The sequence below is a fragment of the Oryzias latipes genome, chromosome 12 (genome assembly GCF_002234675.1).
Source record: "Oryzias latipes chromosome 12, ASM223467v1".
NCBI lineage: Eukaryota > Metazoa > Chordata > Actinopteri > Beloniformes > Adrianichthyidae > Oryzias > Oryzias latipes.
In genome coordinates, this window is record NC_019870.2 from 12,405,615 (window position 1) to 12,423,842 (window position 18,228).

General features: G+C 37.3%; 2 protein-coding genes across 4 annotated transcripts; one reads left to right on the forward strand and one right to left on the reverse strand.

The window, feature by feature from the left end:
• Window positions 1-3,314: 3,314 nt before the first annotated feature.
• On the reverse strand, window positions 3,315-11,760 carry lman2l (lectin, mannose binding 2 like). Of its 3 annotated transcripts, XM_020707653.2 has the most exons (10): window positions 11,554-11,760; window positions 10,555-10,635; window positions 10,077-10,195; window positions 7,963-8,080; window positions 7,784-7,866; window positions 7,619-7,651; window positions 6,351-6,512; window positions 6,152-6,266; window positions 4,161-4,286; window positions 3,315-4,065 (listed from the first exon to the last, which is right to left on the reverse strand). In XM_020707653.2, the coding sequence occupies exons 2-10, from the start codon at window positions 10,601-10,603 to the stop codon at window positions 3,923-3,925; spliced, it is 948 nt and encodes a 315-aa protein (XP_020563312.1). In that variant the 5' UTR covers window positions 10,604-10,635; window positions 11,554-11,760; the 3' UTR covers window positions 3,315-3,922. The 3 variants fall into 3 exon arrangements, with proteins under 3 accessions (XP_020563312.1, XP_023816564.1, XP_011480078.1); XM_023960796.1 differs by lacking the exon at window positions 11,554-11,760 and having other exon boundaries at window positions 10,555-10,777; XM_011481776.3 differs by lacking the exons at window positions 7,619-7,651; window positions 11,554-11,760 and having other exon boundaries at window positions 10,555-10,778.
• Window positions 11,402-18,188, forward strand: mtfp1 (mitochondrial fission process 1). The gene is made up of 4 exons (XM_004074762.4): window positions 11,402-11,543; window positions 14,678-14,805; window positions 15,005-15,237; window positions 16,514-18,188. Exons 1-4 carry the CDS (start codon window positions 11,477-11,479, stop codon window positions 16,578-16,580), a joined length of 495 nt encoding a protein of 164 aa, XP_004074810.1. The 5' UTR covers window positions 11,402-11,476; the 3' UTR covers window positions 16,581-18,188.
• Window positions 18,189-18,228: the final 40 nt, after the last annotated feature.

The window sequence follows — 18,228 nt, forward strand, 5'->3', positions numbered from 1 at the left end:
AGTTTTCCAGGCATTCCTGTACTTATTATTTAAAATCAACCTTTGTTTTCTTTACGTTTTGTGAAAAATAAATAACAGAGAAAAAAAAAAAAAAAGATTGAGCCTTTAATTAAAAAATGAGTCAGATTTTACACCTAAAAGGTCCAAAAACTTTAATAAATTAGAAAAAGAAATTGATTGCTGGAAAATAAACCCATGTTTCCTACATTAAAACCAGCATCAGACAGACAGATACCATACAGAACAATATACAGTGTAATGGGGTCAATGTATAAAGTGAGCTGGCAGGAGCAAATATGGACGTCTTTGCAAACTTTGCATCAGAACTGGACAAACTTGTTCACTACACAGGATATATGGCGTATTCAGCATAGAAGCAGAGGTAATATTTGTATTAAAAACAAATACAGCCAAACAAAAGTCATGGTAGTGTTCAAACACAAAGAGAAGTCTGAGCTGATCCATTCAGTCTGACATCCACAGGTTGAGAAATGGTTTGTAAGGCTCTGCTTTGAAATATAAGACGCAGTTTTACAAACAAAAAAATATATTTGTAAGTTATTTTTTTAATTGATAACTTTTTCAAATAGTGCAAAAAAAATCTAAAATACAGAAGACTGGAAAGTAAATATGGTTAGTTTGTTGCACATTTTTGAAGGGGTGGCTGTTCCTCAGCGGCTGCTTTCCACTTTCTTGTGGTTCAAATCCTAGGTTTTGACAGAGTCGGTAAGCAAAATCCCAAACCCCCACAATGCCCGCTAATGGATGCACAGAAACAAACTTGGTCTCACATACATAGACCACTTTTATGGAAGGATAGAAGTTCAGGCACAAAACATGTATGACCACCCACCCAAAACACCCACCACAAAAGAATCCGAAATTAAATCCCACTGCCCCAATACAAAAAACACTAAAACTGTAATGCTGTTATTAAATAAAAATAAAAAAAGCCAGTGGAACTAACTTATCATTAAAAAGGAGTTGACAAAAAAAAATTCAAGCAAGAGCTGGGATGTTGAATTTTTTTTTTGAAGAAAAAAGAAGCATCTATTTGTGATTCCCAGTTTCACTTCTCTGTTCTGCATTTTCCTTTAACCCTTGTGCTATCTTAGATGACCCCACCCTTACATTGACGTGTTCTCCCTACCATGACAAAGGTGGATAAAGGTGGAAAGATTTCATGTAATCCATGGACACCAGTGAAGATCACAAATCATTGAAGAAAAAAGGTTCAGCGCACTGTCTAGTGGGTCTAGATGACCCAACTCCCAACGTTAAAGTGCCTAGGATAGCACAAGGGTTAAGCGCAGTCTTAAAATTTAGATTTTTTAATTTCGATTAATGACTTCCTTTACTGAGGTAATATTGCAAACAAAATAGATGTTCCTATTTTAGAGTGAAGCTGTAAAATTAAACTGAAACTTTTCATTTTTCGGAAAAATCTGGATCTGCTTTGCAGAGCTGCACCTTCTTCTTCATTTATTTTTTAAATCCTCCTTTAAACCAATTTTTGTCCCTTTTGGGGTCATGGGGCTGCTGGAGCCTATCCCGGCCACTTATGGGCGAGGGCAGGGGACACCTTGAACAGGTCGCCAGTCTGTCACACACCCATTCACACTCACTTTCACACCTATGGATGATTTGGAGTGACCAATTAACCTATGAAGCATGTTTTTGGGCGGTGGGAGGAAGCCGGAGCCCCCGGAGAAAACCCATGCATGCACGGGGAGAACATGCAAACTCCACACAGAAAGGTCCCCTATTGTTCTGTTTTTAGGTCCCCCAGTTGGGACTTGAACCAGGGGCCTTCTTGCTGTGAGGCAAGAGCGCTAACCACTGTTCCACTGTCCAACCCCTCTTCTTCATTTAGTGTTGTCTAAATGACAACACATTTAATATTGTTTGCAATGACAATATATGAAGAATGGGAGAGTTTTGATCCGTTTCGGCTTCTCTCTTGCTCTTCTGCTTTGACTTAAACACAACCTTTAACCATTCAACACCAACAAAAATCTTTGAATAATTTGCAAATCCGACATATATTTTGTTATTTTGGTGCTATAGCAATAAACGTTTGAAATGGCATCTAGCTCTACTGGTGCTTGGGACTCATGGGTGAAGCGATTGTCTCCTATAAGAGTTGGCGTTTCAATTCCTGTCTATCTTATTCTCGTCTTAAAGAGTCCTTAGGTCAAGCAGCAAAGCCATGCCCCCCTTAGTGTGTGAAGGTAGGAGGCCATTGAAGGAGCATTTTAAAAAAAAAACACTGCAATCAGGAGAAAAAGATTTTAGTGGAGGACATGGTCCATTCTGGACTTTCAATGGCTCTACAGTAAAGGTACCAGAGTGATGTGCCAGCAATCCAGACAAGTGGTTTACTGAGAACTGAGGGTAACATGACACTTAAGAATTTAAAAAAAAATTACTATGGATCAAATTTATAACAAAAACAAGAAGTAACAGCAGCACAGTAGCAAAAATCCCCAAAGCCAAATGTTTTCCCAAACGTATGTGTCATCAAATGAATTTTTTTTATTTTTACTTCGGTAGCATTAGCCATGCATATTTGTTTCTATTGGGTCAATCTTAAGAAAATCCCTTCCATATACAGACTAGAAGGCAAATTGTTGAGAACGCCAACTATAATGCAGGAGAAGTTACAAGCTCATCAAGTTTGTCTTAGTGCCCCTAAACCCCAGGGAGACATTAGGATTTGATCACAGATGTTATGTTTCTTTTATCCTACATGACAAATAGGCCTGCACAATATACCGCAAATTTATCGTTATCGCAATATCCAGCTCTGCAATACGCATATCGCAAAAGACTGCGAATATCGCAACAAATCGCAAACCCAAAATGTGTTAAAACAATCTTCTAGCAGCTTGAAGCATTTAACGAATCAAATAAATCCCTTTATGCTTTGACCAATCAGATGGACGCCTTCCCATTGTTGACCAATCAGATGGAGGCCTATTATGTTAACCCTGGTCCTGAAGAGCCTCAACCCTGCCTGTTTTCCAGCTCTCCTTAACCAGCCTGCTGTTGATTGGCTGACTCAAGTGATTTCACATCCTGATTGACTGAACACACCTGATTTTGGTTATCATTATCGAGCAGTCTAGGGAGAATTGGAAAACAGACAGGGTTGAGGCTCTTGAGGACCAGGGTTAGCCACCCTGACGTTTGTCCCCCATGTCGATGAGGGTCATTTGGAGTATAATTTTTAAACTGTTGCAATGAAATGGGAATGATGTTTTTGTTTATTTTTCTATTTGTTTATTTACCGCAAATTTATCGTTATCGCAATATTGATCACTAATATCGCATATCGCAAGTTTTCCTCATATCGTGCAGCCCTAATGACAAATAAAATAAAAAATACATATTTTAAATGAAAATGACAAAATAAACACGTCCACCTAACTGAGTTGATTAGAAAAAAGTCCCCCCATGCAGGAGCCACTTGTTGAACTGACAGTGTGTGGATCCACTCTTCCATTCAACATTCTCCGCATTTTAGAAATGGCAGTTTTGTTTGTTTAGCACTTCCCACAGCAGGCTGGGCAGAGGGGCAATAAAATAAAGGACAATAAATAAATCACAACACACATTCAACAAAGTCATTAAAATGAATCTACAGTCCAGAAAACAAAGGGGAACCTCCACACAAATCAAATGCAGTGAACCTCAAGACAAAGATTAGAAGTGGAGCAGGATGCTGCATCTGTGCAGTGTGACGGGTCCAGAAGTGGAGATGGTAAGGCTGAGCTGGTGAGATAGGCAGAGTCTGAGAACCAGATGTGGAACCAGGAGCAGCTGTACGGACGCGTGCACCTCTTTCCTGTCGAGTAACGCTCCCCGTCTGCTGCGGTGTCCAAAGCAGTCACCGTGATCGCCGCCGCTTTTCTTTCGTCCGTCAGTAGAAACGCTTGCGTCGGCTCTCGTTCCAGTGGCTGTAGACCACCAGGCCGATGACCACGAGGAAGATGCAGCCCAGCAAGGAGAACAACACGGCGAAAAAGATGGCTATTCCGCTCATCCCTTCTTCATTCTGGCCCACTGGAAAAGGAGATCAAGAAAAGGAGGAGGTTTCTCAACCGGAGTTACAGTAAAAATGCTAAAAGGAGAAAGGAAAACCCTCTGATGGGCCTTACATCTCAGCAGGTCCAGGTTATCTACGCTGGGTATGGTTATTTCCTCCTCCTCCTCTTCCTCCTCTTCCTTTCGACTCCGTATTACAGTCAGTTGGTAGAGTTTCAAGGAAATGATGTCATGGTTATCTATCAATGGGATCAGAATGTAGGATTAGGAGAACATAGGAGCAGGAACCTAAACTTTTAGGATATTCTAGCCAATAAGAAGCAATCGTGCGTGTGAACAAAACAAGAACCTAAGAAGATCAAAGTGTCAATGATTTCAAGGTTTATGGACATTTTCTCAAAAACAAAGCTTTTCTCCAACACTAGTAAAATCAATTTGAAGCTTTTTGAAAGTCTTAATATTACCCAGGTCATTCCATAATATCTGGAATTTATTGAATTTGTTTTTTAATCACATGATTGGAGATCAAATTAGGCTGTAAACAACCTAAACGGTGATTCAGAACATTTGAGAACGACAGAATAAAGACTTGGTTCCTGTAGATGAACGAATACACCCGTAGGAAGCTTAACAGTGATGCTTAATCTACAGTAGACCATTGACTGTACGTGAGAACTGGACTGAGTGACCCCCATTCCAAACAGGAAGTACTCCCTGGTCTCAAAAAGCCAAAATCCCACAGACTTTTATTGAGAAATGAACAGCTATTACTCAGTCAGAATATTTGTCAGAATATCCTTTCTTGCTCTGCTACCTTTTTTTCTAACATATTCTTGTTTACCCTATCTTTTTTTGTAGCGCAAGTTATTTGAGTTATAAACTCACGAACAATCAAAACGTTTGATTGACAGATTTTCCTGAGCGTCCGGCTCCAGCGTGGGTGGCGTCCGTATTTTGAAAAAAAAGAAGAAGAACAAAAGCCGACCGAATTGACCTCATTTTGTTGGAACCAGAAATGAGTGTGATGTCACCCATTTTTCGATGGGTGACATCACACTCACTCCAGTTCTCACAAACAGTCAATGGTTTAGACTAGTGATTGCAGCAGCATTTTTCTGAAAAATACACCCAATCGATTTAGTTTCAAGCAACTTATTGGTTATAAAATGCAGTCTTCCCAAACTGTGCAATTTAAACTGAAGAAAGGTGAAACCTTCATAAATAAACCAATGAACTTTTATGTAAAAACCGATAGAAAACCCATTTTTGCCTCAAGAAGTCTACAAGAAATGACTTAAAAGAGATTATTGTTCTTGACCATCTACTATATGTATCTGTTTTTTTTAAATAATGAGAATCCTTAGTTTGATTGTCATGATATCATACAATGAAACCTCAAAAATTCAAAGATTTGTTCATGTAAATGACCTTTTGTAACCCTAACACTTGTTTTTTCTTTCTTTAGAGGGCGACTGCAGACAGTTACATCATGATTCCCTAGGGAGATATACCTCACACTTATTTATAATTTAAAAAAAGCAAGTTTACATTTTAGGCATGGAGGCTGTACGTAACAGAATTTTGACCAATAAAAAAATGATTCAAAAGTATAATCAGTGTCAAAAATAATAAAAAAGAAATAAACGCAGCATTGCTGCATGTGGATCTATCTAAAGATTTAATCATGCTCAACTCACTGCATACAGGTTACATTATTCCAAAGCATTTTTCATAAACAAAGAAAAAAAAAACACTTGCATAACAAAATAGTTAAGGCTTTACATAACCCAGAATTTCCATGTCTCCTGCTTGTGTTGACAAGCACTGCCTGTTTTGTCAAACAGGCTAAGTGACAAAAAAACTCCACTCTTGGTTTCTTTTTAATGCACTGCATTAAATGTTGCGTATTCTTGCTGGTCTAATAAAAGGTCCTTTTCATATGTGTAAATAAAAATAATAGCTAAATATGAACAGATATTTAAATAAATCAATTTTCCTATTTAATAATCAAATATACCGTTGGTTTCTTTTTTTTTTTACAGAGGGATGGAAATAGGGGCAGAACTTCAGAAATGCTGTCAAATCGTTGTGCTTGTTGTTTTACCTGAGAGATCTCCGGTGATTGCTGTCGCTCCAAAATAATAACCCTGAGGCAGACGCACCCCGGGAATGTCCAGGCAGTCCCTCCACTCGTGCTGGCCGTCGATGTCGATCATGACCTGATCAGCAGACACATTTGACCAAACAGACATTCAGGACGTCTGCGGTTTTCACAGCCAGATGTGCAAAATCCCAAGTCTCACCGTCAGCCTGCGGCGGATGTATCTGATGAAGAGGAAGCTGTCGTGCTTGAGGTTGCGCACCATGGCGTTGCAGCCGCCGAGCTCTGTGGGCCGACCGTCCCGCTCATGGTTGTAGCTGATGCTGCCGTTCCCTACCATGGCCAGGACGAAGGGGAAGATCCTCTTATGGAAAGAGGAGGGAAAGTGGAGATCAAAAACTAAACAAAAAGCTTGATATGTAGGTTACTCTCACATTTTTTGTGAGTAACATGACCTTGTGATTTCCAGTCAAGCAAACTGAGGAGGTTACTTAGGAAAACTGCTTTGTTAACCTCCACAAAATTTAAAGGGTCTAAAAACAGATGAAAGCCAGCTTGGCAATGACCTTTTTGACCAATATCTGTAGAATACATATACGTGGCAAATCAATGAGTGCATTGGTTCACAGGCTAAAATTACACAATTCAGAATTTTTTAAACACTTATCATCTGCTGCAAAACAGTGTCTAGTTGCATTTGAGAGACCAAGTTTCTAAAGTGCTTTAACGACCTACTCAAATGATAATTGATTATTTGGTGTTTTTAACATGTTCTAGAGGCATTTTTCTGATGATGGAAGAAATATATCAAGTAAATTGAGATTAAAACTGCATTTCTGAGTATTTCTGGATTTAAATCATTGTGAATGAGCAGCAGACGAAAAAAATCTGTCTCAAAACTGTGCGGCTGGATAGCTCCGATATTGCTCGTCATTGTTGTTGCACCGTTATTGTTAGCTTGGGGCTGTGAGGGGTTATAAGCTAGCAGGAGAGAGTGCAAACAAAGGGATGATGGGATGTCAGTGGAGGCTTACCTCCATCCCAACGGTGCCAATTTCAATGAATTTTGTAAATATTGATAAAAACGTTTAACTTTTCTTAGTTTTAACATCTGGGATGAGAAATGATATTTACATCAATCAATGCATTCTAGTTTTATAACTATATCATACACATTTCCATGCTTCCACATTTAAACAACTCAACTCAATGCAATAGCTTTTATGAAGTTTCAAGACTTATATATGGACATATATTTCAAAAATAAAAGAGATTAAACTCCTTGATGTTTAAATTTATTTCCAGCCATGCAAAGAATGCATCAATAGGCATCAAGGGGTTAAAAAATATGAAAATGACTTTTTAATTTTTTTTTTTCTGTATTTTACTACAAAACACACAGCACATCATGCAGCCACGACAGTCATGCTTTTTTATGATATTATGGGTTTAAGCAGACAGCCTGGTTACCTGAGTGCGTGGCGTGTATCTCTTCTTCTGCGCCTGTCTCCAAATGGTTGCACAAAAGAACACAATTGCATCTTCTTTACACAATTCTGCAAAAAACCCTTTCAGTTTGCTGCCCTTTTCCACGGCTTTGCCCTCACACACTGTCTGTGGTCTACTGTCACATACCTCAATGTGTTTCTCCTCATTGGGATACGTGTCCACAAAGACCCCCAAACCGGTGAAGTTGTCCATATTTCCAAATACAGGCCCTGGAAATTTGGGTAAAGATAGAGTTGATAACATAAATGAAATATTAAGCTTTTTAAGACCATGTGTTCTTTTTTTTCCTTCTTTTTTTTATGAACCTTTCTGCATGCGTTCCTTTGTGAACCATATGGCCAGCCCGTCACCATTCAGGTTCTTCTTTCCTTGCCCGTGAATCTTAAAGTGCACCTGCATCTCCCAGTCCTTCAGGTTGCATGGCTACAGACACAGAAAGGTAAGATTTGGCAGGAACTGTTGTATAAACGTCACACTTTCTTAACCTGGTTCTTTTCTAAATAATCACAATGTGTGCTTTTATTAGGATTCTTCTTTTATTTTGTAACCCTTGTGCTATCCTAGGCACTTTAGCATTGGGAGTTGGGTCATCTAGACCCACTAGACAGTGCTCTGAACCTTTTTTCTTCAATGATTTGTGATCTTCACTGGTGTCCATGGATTACATGAAATCTTTCCACCTTTATCCACCTTTGTCATGGTAGGAATAAGACGTCAAAGTAAGGGTGGGGTCATCTAAATAGCACAAGGGTTAAAGTGACAAAGGCTGTCCCTAAGGGGTATAAATTTTAGGTACACCGTATAAACAATATTTAATCATACGACATATCAAAACAAATGCATTTTTTAATCATTATGTACATTTACTGTTTATCTCTGTCTGTTTTGTAAAACTTTGCACTTTGAATTTACTTCCATTTGATGACATTTATTTCTTTTGTACATGCTGGCAGATTTAAATTTAAGATTGTATTGACTGACATCCAATTAAAACAGTTAAAAGGCGTAAACTAGATTTAGTGGCTTGTTGTTAGTATATGATTGCAGATTTTGAACCAGAATTTTCCAAAGTAAATAAACAAAAGGAAACCTCAGATAGCATAACTTTAGATTTTGCTTCATTTTTTCCTCCTAAAATATACACTTAAAGTATGTTTGTTGCTGATTTACGTTATTATATTAACAACAAAGTTATATATGTTTTTAAATACGTTTTTTTTGCTGTAACAATGTTTGAAACACATTTTTTTAAGATTCCTCCTGAAATACATGCATAATCTCAAAAATCGATTATCAAGATAGAAGAATAGGATAATGATGACAATTTGTGTTTCAGCACAAAAGAAAAGTCATGGAAATATGAAAAAAAACTATTTTCAGAATCAATTGAAAACTGATTATTTTCCTTTTTTAATGGAACAGCACTTAGAATGGCATTTTTCTTTATCAGTCGCTGTTAAATTTGTAATAAGTGATAAGTCTAAGCAAGGAGCTTGACATAAATTATTCTTGAAACTAAAGCCAGTGGGTTCCATACATTTTAACAAGCTGCTGCTTGCTTTGGCAAAAAAAAAGAAAAGACAAGTCTAAGTAAATGTGAAGTTTGACATTATTGGTCTAATTGTTTAGACTGATTTTTTTTTATTAAACAAAAATCTCAGTGGTGGTAAACAACAAAGCTATCTAATATTATATATAAAATATCACAGTTTAAAAGAAAAAGTTTGCCGTCAAAACCTCCTCCAAACTGATTTTTCAGCTAAACGTTATTCCCCCTGACATGGAACACAGTTCACAATAAGAGATTGACTGCATCACTCTTTACAATGGCTCTCCATTGAGTTACCAATAATAATATGTACATAGGAAGCACCATTCAGAAAGAAACTAAAGGAAACTTTTATATATCCATTAGTATCTTAGAGTTGTTATTGTTGGTTTTCATTGTATTTTTTCATCCTAAGCAAGGAGTGTTCTACAAATCATGGAAGCAGCACTCCATGACTTTCTAATTTGATTCAAAAGTTAAACGTTTTTCTGGAGGACTTGGGTATTTTGTATACATCAAAATGATTTTTATCTTTGATGCAAATATAATTGAAGTACCGTACCTTTTTTTTGGAAGAACTTTAGAAGATGCATGGTGGTTTGGTGAACTGTCACTTCATAGCAGGAGGGTCATGATTTAAATCCTAGCAGGTGTTTTTGTTGTTAGCTGGTTTCTGTCTGTTCAATGTTTTCACTGCTTTACTTACAGCTAACAGAAATATTAGAATTAGGTATATACTGGGTCACATTTAAATATACATTTAAAATGATAACAAACATATAATCTTAAATAACAAAAAAATCTGTATTTGCCCATGTAAACACTGAGCTCTGACAGCTGTGATTTAGTCTGCTGCCACTGTCTACTCACTATTCGGCTCCACACTGCCCCCTGCCGGCTCTGACTGTCGGGTGTGAGTCGAATATAGTCTGTTGTTACCATGGCATCCCCCATCAGTTCCCAGTGGGAGGAGCTTGAAGATCCCACACCTGCAAAAAAGGACAAATGATACCTTTGCTTTGAGAAAAGATCTCTCAGCAATCTCTCAGCACTTTAGACCTGACGTCACTTCAGTTCTGCTAAGTTAGCGAATAAAGACACCGTGGACAAGTGAAAAATAAATACATAGATGAACATCAGAGGATTAAAAGACATCTGTCATATACAGGCTTCATGTATGCCGACTCTACGAAAAAAACCAAAACAGTAAGCTTTAAGAAAAATACCAACGACGGGATAATTCATTAAGGTTAAAAATCCAGTACAGATGTGCTAAGACCACCACCCTTCTGGAAGCATCTTTCTGCCCCAGCATGCAGCACTGACTGTTCCTGTACGGACGGTGTACCTTGATAGGGCTTGGAGAGGGAATACTCCCGCTTAAGAAACTCCTCCATTTCGTGGTCATCGTCAGAAAAACCCTTTTCTACTGTAAACAAAAGCAATATGAACATAACAAACAATTTAAAAGACATTCTATTCCCTCTGTGGAGAAAGCTGGAGTCGCAGGAACGATTGCTGCTGTCAACGGTGGCCATCGTAGTACAAAAATCCTCCCGCGATTCACAAATGGAAACGAGTGTTCCTGTTTGGTGTAGCCGTTTTTGTTTGGCTCTGTCCGATTGGTCAGTTCAGGTGTCAATCATGGTAACGTATTTTTTTTCATTGGACATAACGCGATCTTCAAATTAACGATTTGACAATAATAATAAGAATAATGTCCGAAAATATTCAACGTGGGATTTTTATTTTGAGAGAACGTAATAACACAGTATAAATAGTGGTGGTATTACTGTTCCACTTTTTTCCCTTCTTTTTTTTACACTTGTCCTGTCCAACATCTGAGCAAACAGATAAGATCTGAAAGCCTCTTGTGTTGGACATATTTTACTTTTACAACAGGGGTTATTATCTTTTGACACACTCTGTGTATATTTGAATGAATTACTGCTATGCTGAATGCATGACAACATTTAATATGCAAATACGTCTTGTACATCATATTATTATTGTTTATGCTACAGTACACGGTAGAATCAAGTGCAGTGATTTAGTCCTGCACATCTTTCTTGAGTATCCCTTGAAAATCCAGAGAAAATATATAATTCTGAAATAGTATATATTTTAACAAGAACATCAAAAAGGAAATTATATACTTTATAGCAAGATCAAAATGTAGTCTTTCACGAACCACTTAAATCATGGGATGAAGACCACGCCCCAAAACAACCTCTCTGTCCGGAACATCGGAGGATGCAGTAAAGAGAACTATGGATTCCAGTGGAGACACAGCTAAAGCTGTCGATATTTACCGTGACACGTGGGTTCGTTTCCTTGGTAAGTTTACCTTGAAGTTGTCGTGTGTTGAGGTACAAAGCGGAGTTCCCCTAAACTGCCATGATACTGGTAGCTAGCTAAAAGACGTTAGCATGAGTTTCATAATGCTCTGTAAACCGCTGTGTAAATTACACATGGAAGCTAACTTGACATTTAAAGGAAAATTCCATCCAGAAATAGAATAAAATATATTGCATCCACAGCTTCAGGCCACATAAGTGTTCTGACGTAAGTTTGTCCTTGCAAGTTCCTAGTTGTTGAACAAGTTGAGGCAGTGACTCATACACACACAGCCGTAAAGAATTATTTATCGGCAGACTCGTTCTCAGAATTAAACATTAGCGGGGCCTTATTTCTTCACACCATTTGGAATTAATTTAAACTCATTTTATTTACCAGATCCACAAATATTTGAGAGTTTATGACACGAGAGGGGCTGTGAGCATGCGCAGTGAGTGTCTGATCTGAAGGGCATTAGTGAAGCTGCCTCTGAGGGCTCGTGCCTCCTGCCCTTTATTACTGGCACGTGGGAACAGTAACTATGTTCTGTCATCTAAATCTGTTTATCCCAATCACCAACTCATAATCTTTTGTTTTATCTCCCATTTCTGATCCCTTATGTGGACGATTATCTGCTATTATTTGGGGTTGTTCACATAGAAATACAAGACATTTGCCTGCAGTTGGACCTCCTGCTGGTTGTATCAACTTTGCACAAATACATTGTAAAGTTCTCATGTGTTCTGCCTTTTTAAACTAAGATCTAATGGCACAAAACAAACTGACATACAACAACAAAAACATAAAATGTGAAATTTTAACAACTCTAGCCACTTAGCTTTATTTTGATAAGTTTCAGATTATATGGGTTGGAACTCTCAGACAAAACTTCATAACTTATGGTAATAATTGTCCCATTATCATTCATAAATGGGTCTTGGGATATTTCCTTAAAATATACCAATGATAAACACAGGTTGTTGTGTGATCTGCAGATTCCAGCTCAGGGGTCTGCAACCTTTTGTTCCAGTTTCTTACTGACCAGAACCAAGTGTGAGCCGCAAAGACCCCCTCATATCATTAAAAAATACACTTTATTTATGTTGTTACTATTGAACCATTTGTTTATAACTTTTTGTTTTCAATTTTAACAATAACTGAATTATAACAGTGTTGTGTATTTTCCTATGTGTAACAGTTTTAACTTTCTTTTTGACAGCAGCAAATACACGTTCCTTTCAAAATAAAACACATCCTGTATCAAATAAGATCCTTCGTCTGCAGCATATTTACTTTAAATAAAAAATGCAAGAGTGTCAAAAATGTTTAATTTTCTATCATTATGACTGGTATCCCTTTTCTCCTTTGACTGTCAACTATAAACATAACAATATTGGTGTAAAGTTCGATTAAAAACAAACAAACTTGATATAAATGTAAATGTATAGTTTAAGAGCTTTGTCTCTGAACGGCAACAGTGTTGTGCAGCAGAGGATCGATCATAATGTGTTTTAAAAATATTTTAATAATGAATCACTCAGAGAGTTAATTAAACCTTTTACCATCATTTTTGCTCATCAATCCGACATAAATCAGTAATTAGACATAAATGACAAAGCTTAATTAACTGAAACAAATGAACCAAAGTCACAAACCCATTATCGATTTAACATAGTTAGCATTTTTTTTTCCAAAGCCAGAGGGTCACAATTGAGGAATAAAAGAGCTCTAGATCCTTAGGTTGCTCTAGCTAAAGCTCCAACATGCAAATAGAGAGCCATTTTTAAAACGATACAAGATGGTGTGAGCTAAGAACCTGTTTGAACAGACTTTTAAGTGTTAAAGTGAAAGGCAAAATTGGACATTCTTGTTGGTAATCGTTCTTTTTAGTTGTGTGAGAACATTGTCTTGTCTTTTGCCTGTGATAGGAATGCACTTTGGGAGAAGGTTTTTACTGCATGTAAAGTTCATGTGAAATGCGAACACCAGCTGCAGAGAGTCTGGACATCATTCTTGGCATAGTACACTTCTGAAATAGTCCCTGGTGTTCAAGAAGCCGAAACATGGAGCTCATCACAAATCCATCCGATGAACAAAAAGAAATGTGATCTTTTTTTCAAATAATAAGCAATGTTTTAAAGTTTCATTTTTGTATAGATTGGTGAACCAACTGAGATTACGCCTTTAATTTTTTAAGGAAATATTTAGATTTGAATTGAAAAAAAAGTTGAAAGAGGATGGAAAGTCCATGTTTTTCCATGTCCTTGTTATGAACTTATATAAAAGTGGGCAATTTCAATGCAAAAAACATACAGATTTTGCCAACACAAATACATCTTGTGTTGTTTGTGCGCTCAGAAAAATGCAAAGCAAGCTAAAAAAAATAAAATAAATTCACAACATCCTTGGAGCTTTCATTTTCTGTGTGTAAATAACATGCTAGAAGTGCAGCTAATCTGCTGACTGTTTTTCAAAAAAACGTTGAAATAACCTTGTAGCTTATGACAGTAAGGCATAAAATCCTATTCAATAGTTAACTGTGTATTTTCAAGTAAAATTGTCAGCCACCAAGTATTTAAGTGCTAAAAGATAAATGTAACAGCATTCTATTTTTCTGTGTGATTGCACTGTTTACGCGGAGAAGGGTTGCTTTTAGGAAAAGCTAAAAAGACTCATCAGGATGATCTCAAAGTATGTGTAATAATTCTTTCTGCAGAGTCTGAGCGGAGGCTTCTGTTTTGCCAGCAGCAGAAGCCGTGATAGATTCATGCACTGGCAGCAGAATTTGATTCCGGCACGCTCTGATGCTTCTGTTGTCATTGAAGCAAAAACAGTGCTCCCTGTGTGACTGGAGTTAATTTTACCCGGGCTGCACGTGCTCAGTGGAGAAACAGCACAGGGGAATTCTTATTAAGGGATCAAGGACATTAAAGTCATCTCGCTCTCTTGGAGCTAATAGTGGACAATTTTCCAAATGTTGCTTTGTTTTCTATGAAGACATCGTAAGGGATGAAGCTGAAAAATAGCTTCTGATTCTTTAATGCACTGAAACAGAATGGAAAATCCTTGAGTTATCATTTGAATCATTGCGTTTAAAGGAGTCAAAGTTGGAGACTGTGTTTGCCTTTCTCCAGGATATGCCAATGAAGTTGGGGAAGCCTTCCGTGCTCTGGTGCCAGTGAGTTTTGTATGGGGCAGCTATGCTGTGGCCACTGCGTACGTCACTGCTGATGCTGTGGATAAAGGGAAGAAAGCAGCTATTGTAAGATCATTGCATTATCTAGTATTCATAATAATGATTTGATAAAATAACTAAAAGCCAGTAGATCTCTTTGTTTGTAAACTTAACTGAAACTTTTTTTTAAATTTCACTTACAGCGTATTTCCAAATTATGAACATGTTTTGTTTGGTATTATTAGTGCCATAAATGTAAAAATGTTTTATTTTTTTGTTCCTCCAGGCACATGGGGACAACCCAGGGAAGACGACCCGAGTAGCTGTTGCAGTTGTGGACACTTTTGTGTGGCAGGCGCTGGCCTCTGTGATCATCCCCGGCTTCACCATTAACCGCGTCTGTGCGGCTTCTCTGTACCTGTTGGGAAAAAGCACAAGATGGCCCTTACCAGCTCGGAAGTGGACCACAACGGCCATAGGACTCTCCACAATCCCTTTCATTATTACCCCAATCGACAGGTTGGTATAACTCTCTTCATGGACACACTCACCTTCATCCAGTTTGTCATTCATACCTGGATCTGCCCAGTACTACCACAGATGAGTAGCTTCATTAGAGCATATTGGGTCAAGGGCCTTCCTCAAAGGCCACAGTGGGGGTAACAAGAGTTATCCCACCCAGGTTTAATCCTGTTAGTCCCTGGACTTGAACCATCAACACTATTGAGTACAAGGCCACCAGTTTGACCATAGATGTTTATCCTGAAAAATCAACCAGGTGATGCGTCTGTTCAGCTGGACTTCTGGTTATTGTTAAAGTGTAATTATGCAGAATTTAAATGAGATGATTTTTCAGTTTAAAATAAATGAATACAGTCAACATTATGTCTTAAAGTTGCAAATTATTAATATTCATAACCAAACAGGGTAGAAGAATTTAGAAATCACATCTGTGAATTGTTTCAGTGTAGACTCTCATTCATTCAAGGTGGTTCAATTGAGGTAGTGGGAAAAAAGAACAATACAGAGACACCCCAGCAAAGGACAAAAAGTTTTACAAGGACCTGAAACCACTCCGACTTTTTATTAGTCTAATAATGTCCTAACCTGTACAATGAGGGATGGTGTCTTAAATGCTTTTCTTTCTTGGAGCATAAAAGCCAGTCTTCCTACCACTATTTCAGGATTAGGAAATCCACTTTTATAGAGTTCAGTTTACTCCTTTTTTAAGTTTTATTGATCTGTTAATTACATGTTTTAGGGGACTGTTTCAAAAGCTGCTTTATTAGTTTATACAAAACCAAAACCTGCTATTAGAGATGCTTCAGGTGAAATGAACATGTTAGAGTAAAAAAAAAATGACCTGGATGTCTGGGGTCTTTTTTGTTTGAAAGAGAAGACTGGGACACAGTTCTATCAAACACAAAAATAGAACTATATGAAAACTGATTGCTTTAAATTTGCATGCCAATATCTGCTTTTCTGAAAACATTTGTGGCTACATACCTTTTTTTCTTCTTTAGCAAAGCTTTGTAAACCACAAGAAGAGAAATTTGTTATTGGATCAAAGAAAAGGCCAGTAATTGATATTATCTCAAAAAAGCATGTTTATGGTTTATAAAACATAGACCTCAAATATTTGGAGAAATTATCAAACAAACGTAATTTGAAGCAGTTTACTATGTCTCCAGGAAAATCTGAGTCTGATGCCAGGTTTAAAAAAAATTATTTTTTCAAATACAACTTTATTTAGCTCTATATTTGTCTAACATTTGCATCCTCTGTGTTTTTTTAGGTCAGTGGATTTCCTGCTGGACTCCAGCCTAAGGAAGGTCTACAATGAGGGGAAGAAGCATGACTAACAGTCATGCAGTGCAGACTGTCCCCATTTGGAGTGAAACCAGCGCAGTCTGTAAACCTGCAACACCATAGAGCGAGATTCTGCGCATACTTAATAATGTCTACAACTATATTTTATATTCCAAATTAGAAATATTTTTTCTCAACGCATAAGTATTTAAAGGGGAATTCTTCTGTACAGAAGATCCACCCGGGGGCGCTGTATTTTCTCGTTTACTGAAATGAGTTTCCTCATCAAAAAGAGATTAAAATGACGATGTCATGGTTGACCCAGAGAAGCTCCGCCCCTTCGTCCTGGTTTAACTATCCTGATGTATGTTTTGGTTTGGTGATGTTCTGCTCTTACATTTATAGTACAGTATGATGCAGTTGTTTTTGTCTTCCACTGTAAGCAGCACAGCTGATAATGACAGGTTTTCCTGCAGTGCCTCACACTGAGCTTTAATCGAGCTTTTCTGAGTCTAACCAGTCGTGACAACACAAACATAGACATGTCTCAGAGAGTGTCACACTTTTTAACAGGAAAAAAAGATACCAGCAGTTGCTATTTCTTTATTTTGATGACAACTTTTATTTAAAAAAAATCTTTATTTAATTTTTTCCCCAAAAAGAATAAGAATGATTTTTTGAGGCAAAAATTGAATTTGTTTTGTCACAGTTGCACCAAACTGCACTTCACTGTACCGTACTGTACGGTGAAAGGAAGAGCTGCTGCTGCTGCTGGGATCCTTTCAGGCCACAGCTGGATGTCTGGAGTTGGGAGCACCGCTTCATGTCTAGCGGTCACGGTTGTTACCTGGAGCAGAACTCTGTGTTTTTATTAGCCATGTTCACTAATGTTACTGTAACTGCATGCAAAAAAAAAAAAACAGTTCTCTATTTAGTCACTTGCCTTTAAAAGCTTTAATTTTTCATTTTTAAATACCATTTTGTATTGGTTTGAACAGGGAAATAACTTCTTTATTTTGGGAAACAACATTTTATGCACTTTTTGCATCATACATAAGGGTGCTTTAGTTTACAAGAGTTTAGACGATTTTATTGACTTTATGGGATCAGTGAATGCTTTACTGCAATGTATTGTTCACATTAATGCAATGTAAACAATTGGAAATATAAAAGAAAATTAAGTGACAAAAGAACAAATATATATTACATATATGTTGTGGCTTATAGTCATAACAAAGGTGTCTTTTAGGTTGACATTGAATTTACATCTTTTTGTTAATGCACACTGACTTTAGTGGTGAACTTTTTTTTGAAAAGGTCAATTCAATATCTATGCACACATTTAATTTAACAAGGACATCAGATATTGTGTTCATGTAAAAAGTCCAGTCGGCTTCTGAAAAATGCTAAATGAGCTCAACATTGTAGGTCTGACCCCTATGAAAAATTCTGTTTGTAGCAAAAGGTTTGCAGTATTGCTAAAAGAAAAAGACAAATTCATGTGCAGTAACTGACGCCACTGTGAAACACTTTGAAGGTCATTTTTCATGTTTTGTGCCAGTTTATAGATTATTTCAACAAAGACTTTCTGTTATATTTTTTTTGTTTTAACTTTTTCTGTCATTGAAAAGGTGCTGAATAAAAGCCTTTTTAAAACTGAATGCTCTGTTGAGTTTGTTTTTGTGGCACGGAATCTAAAAA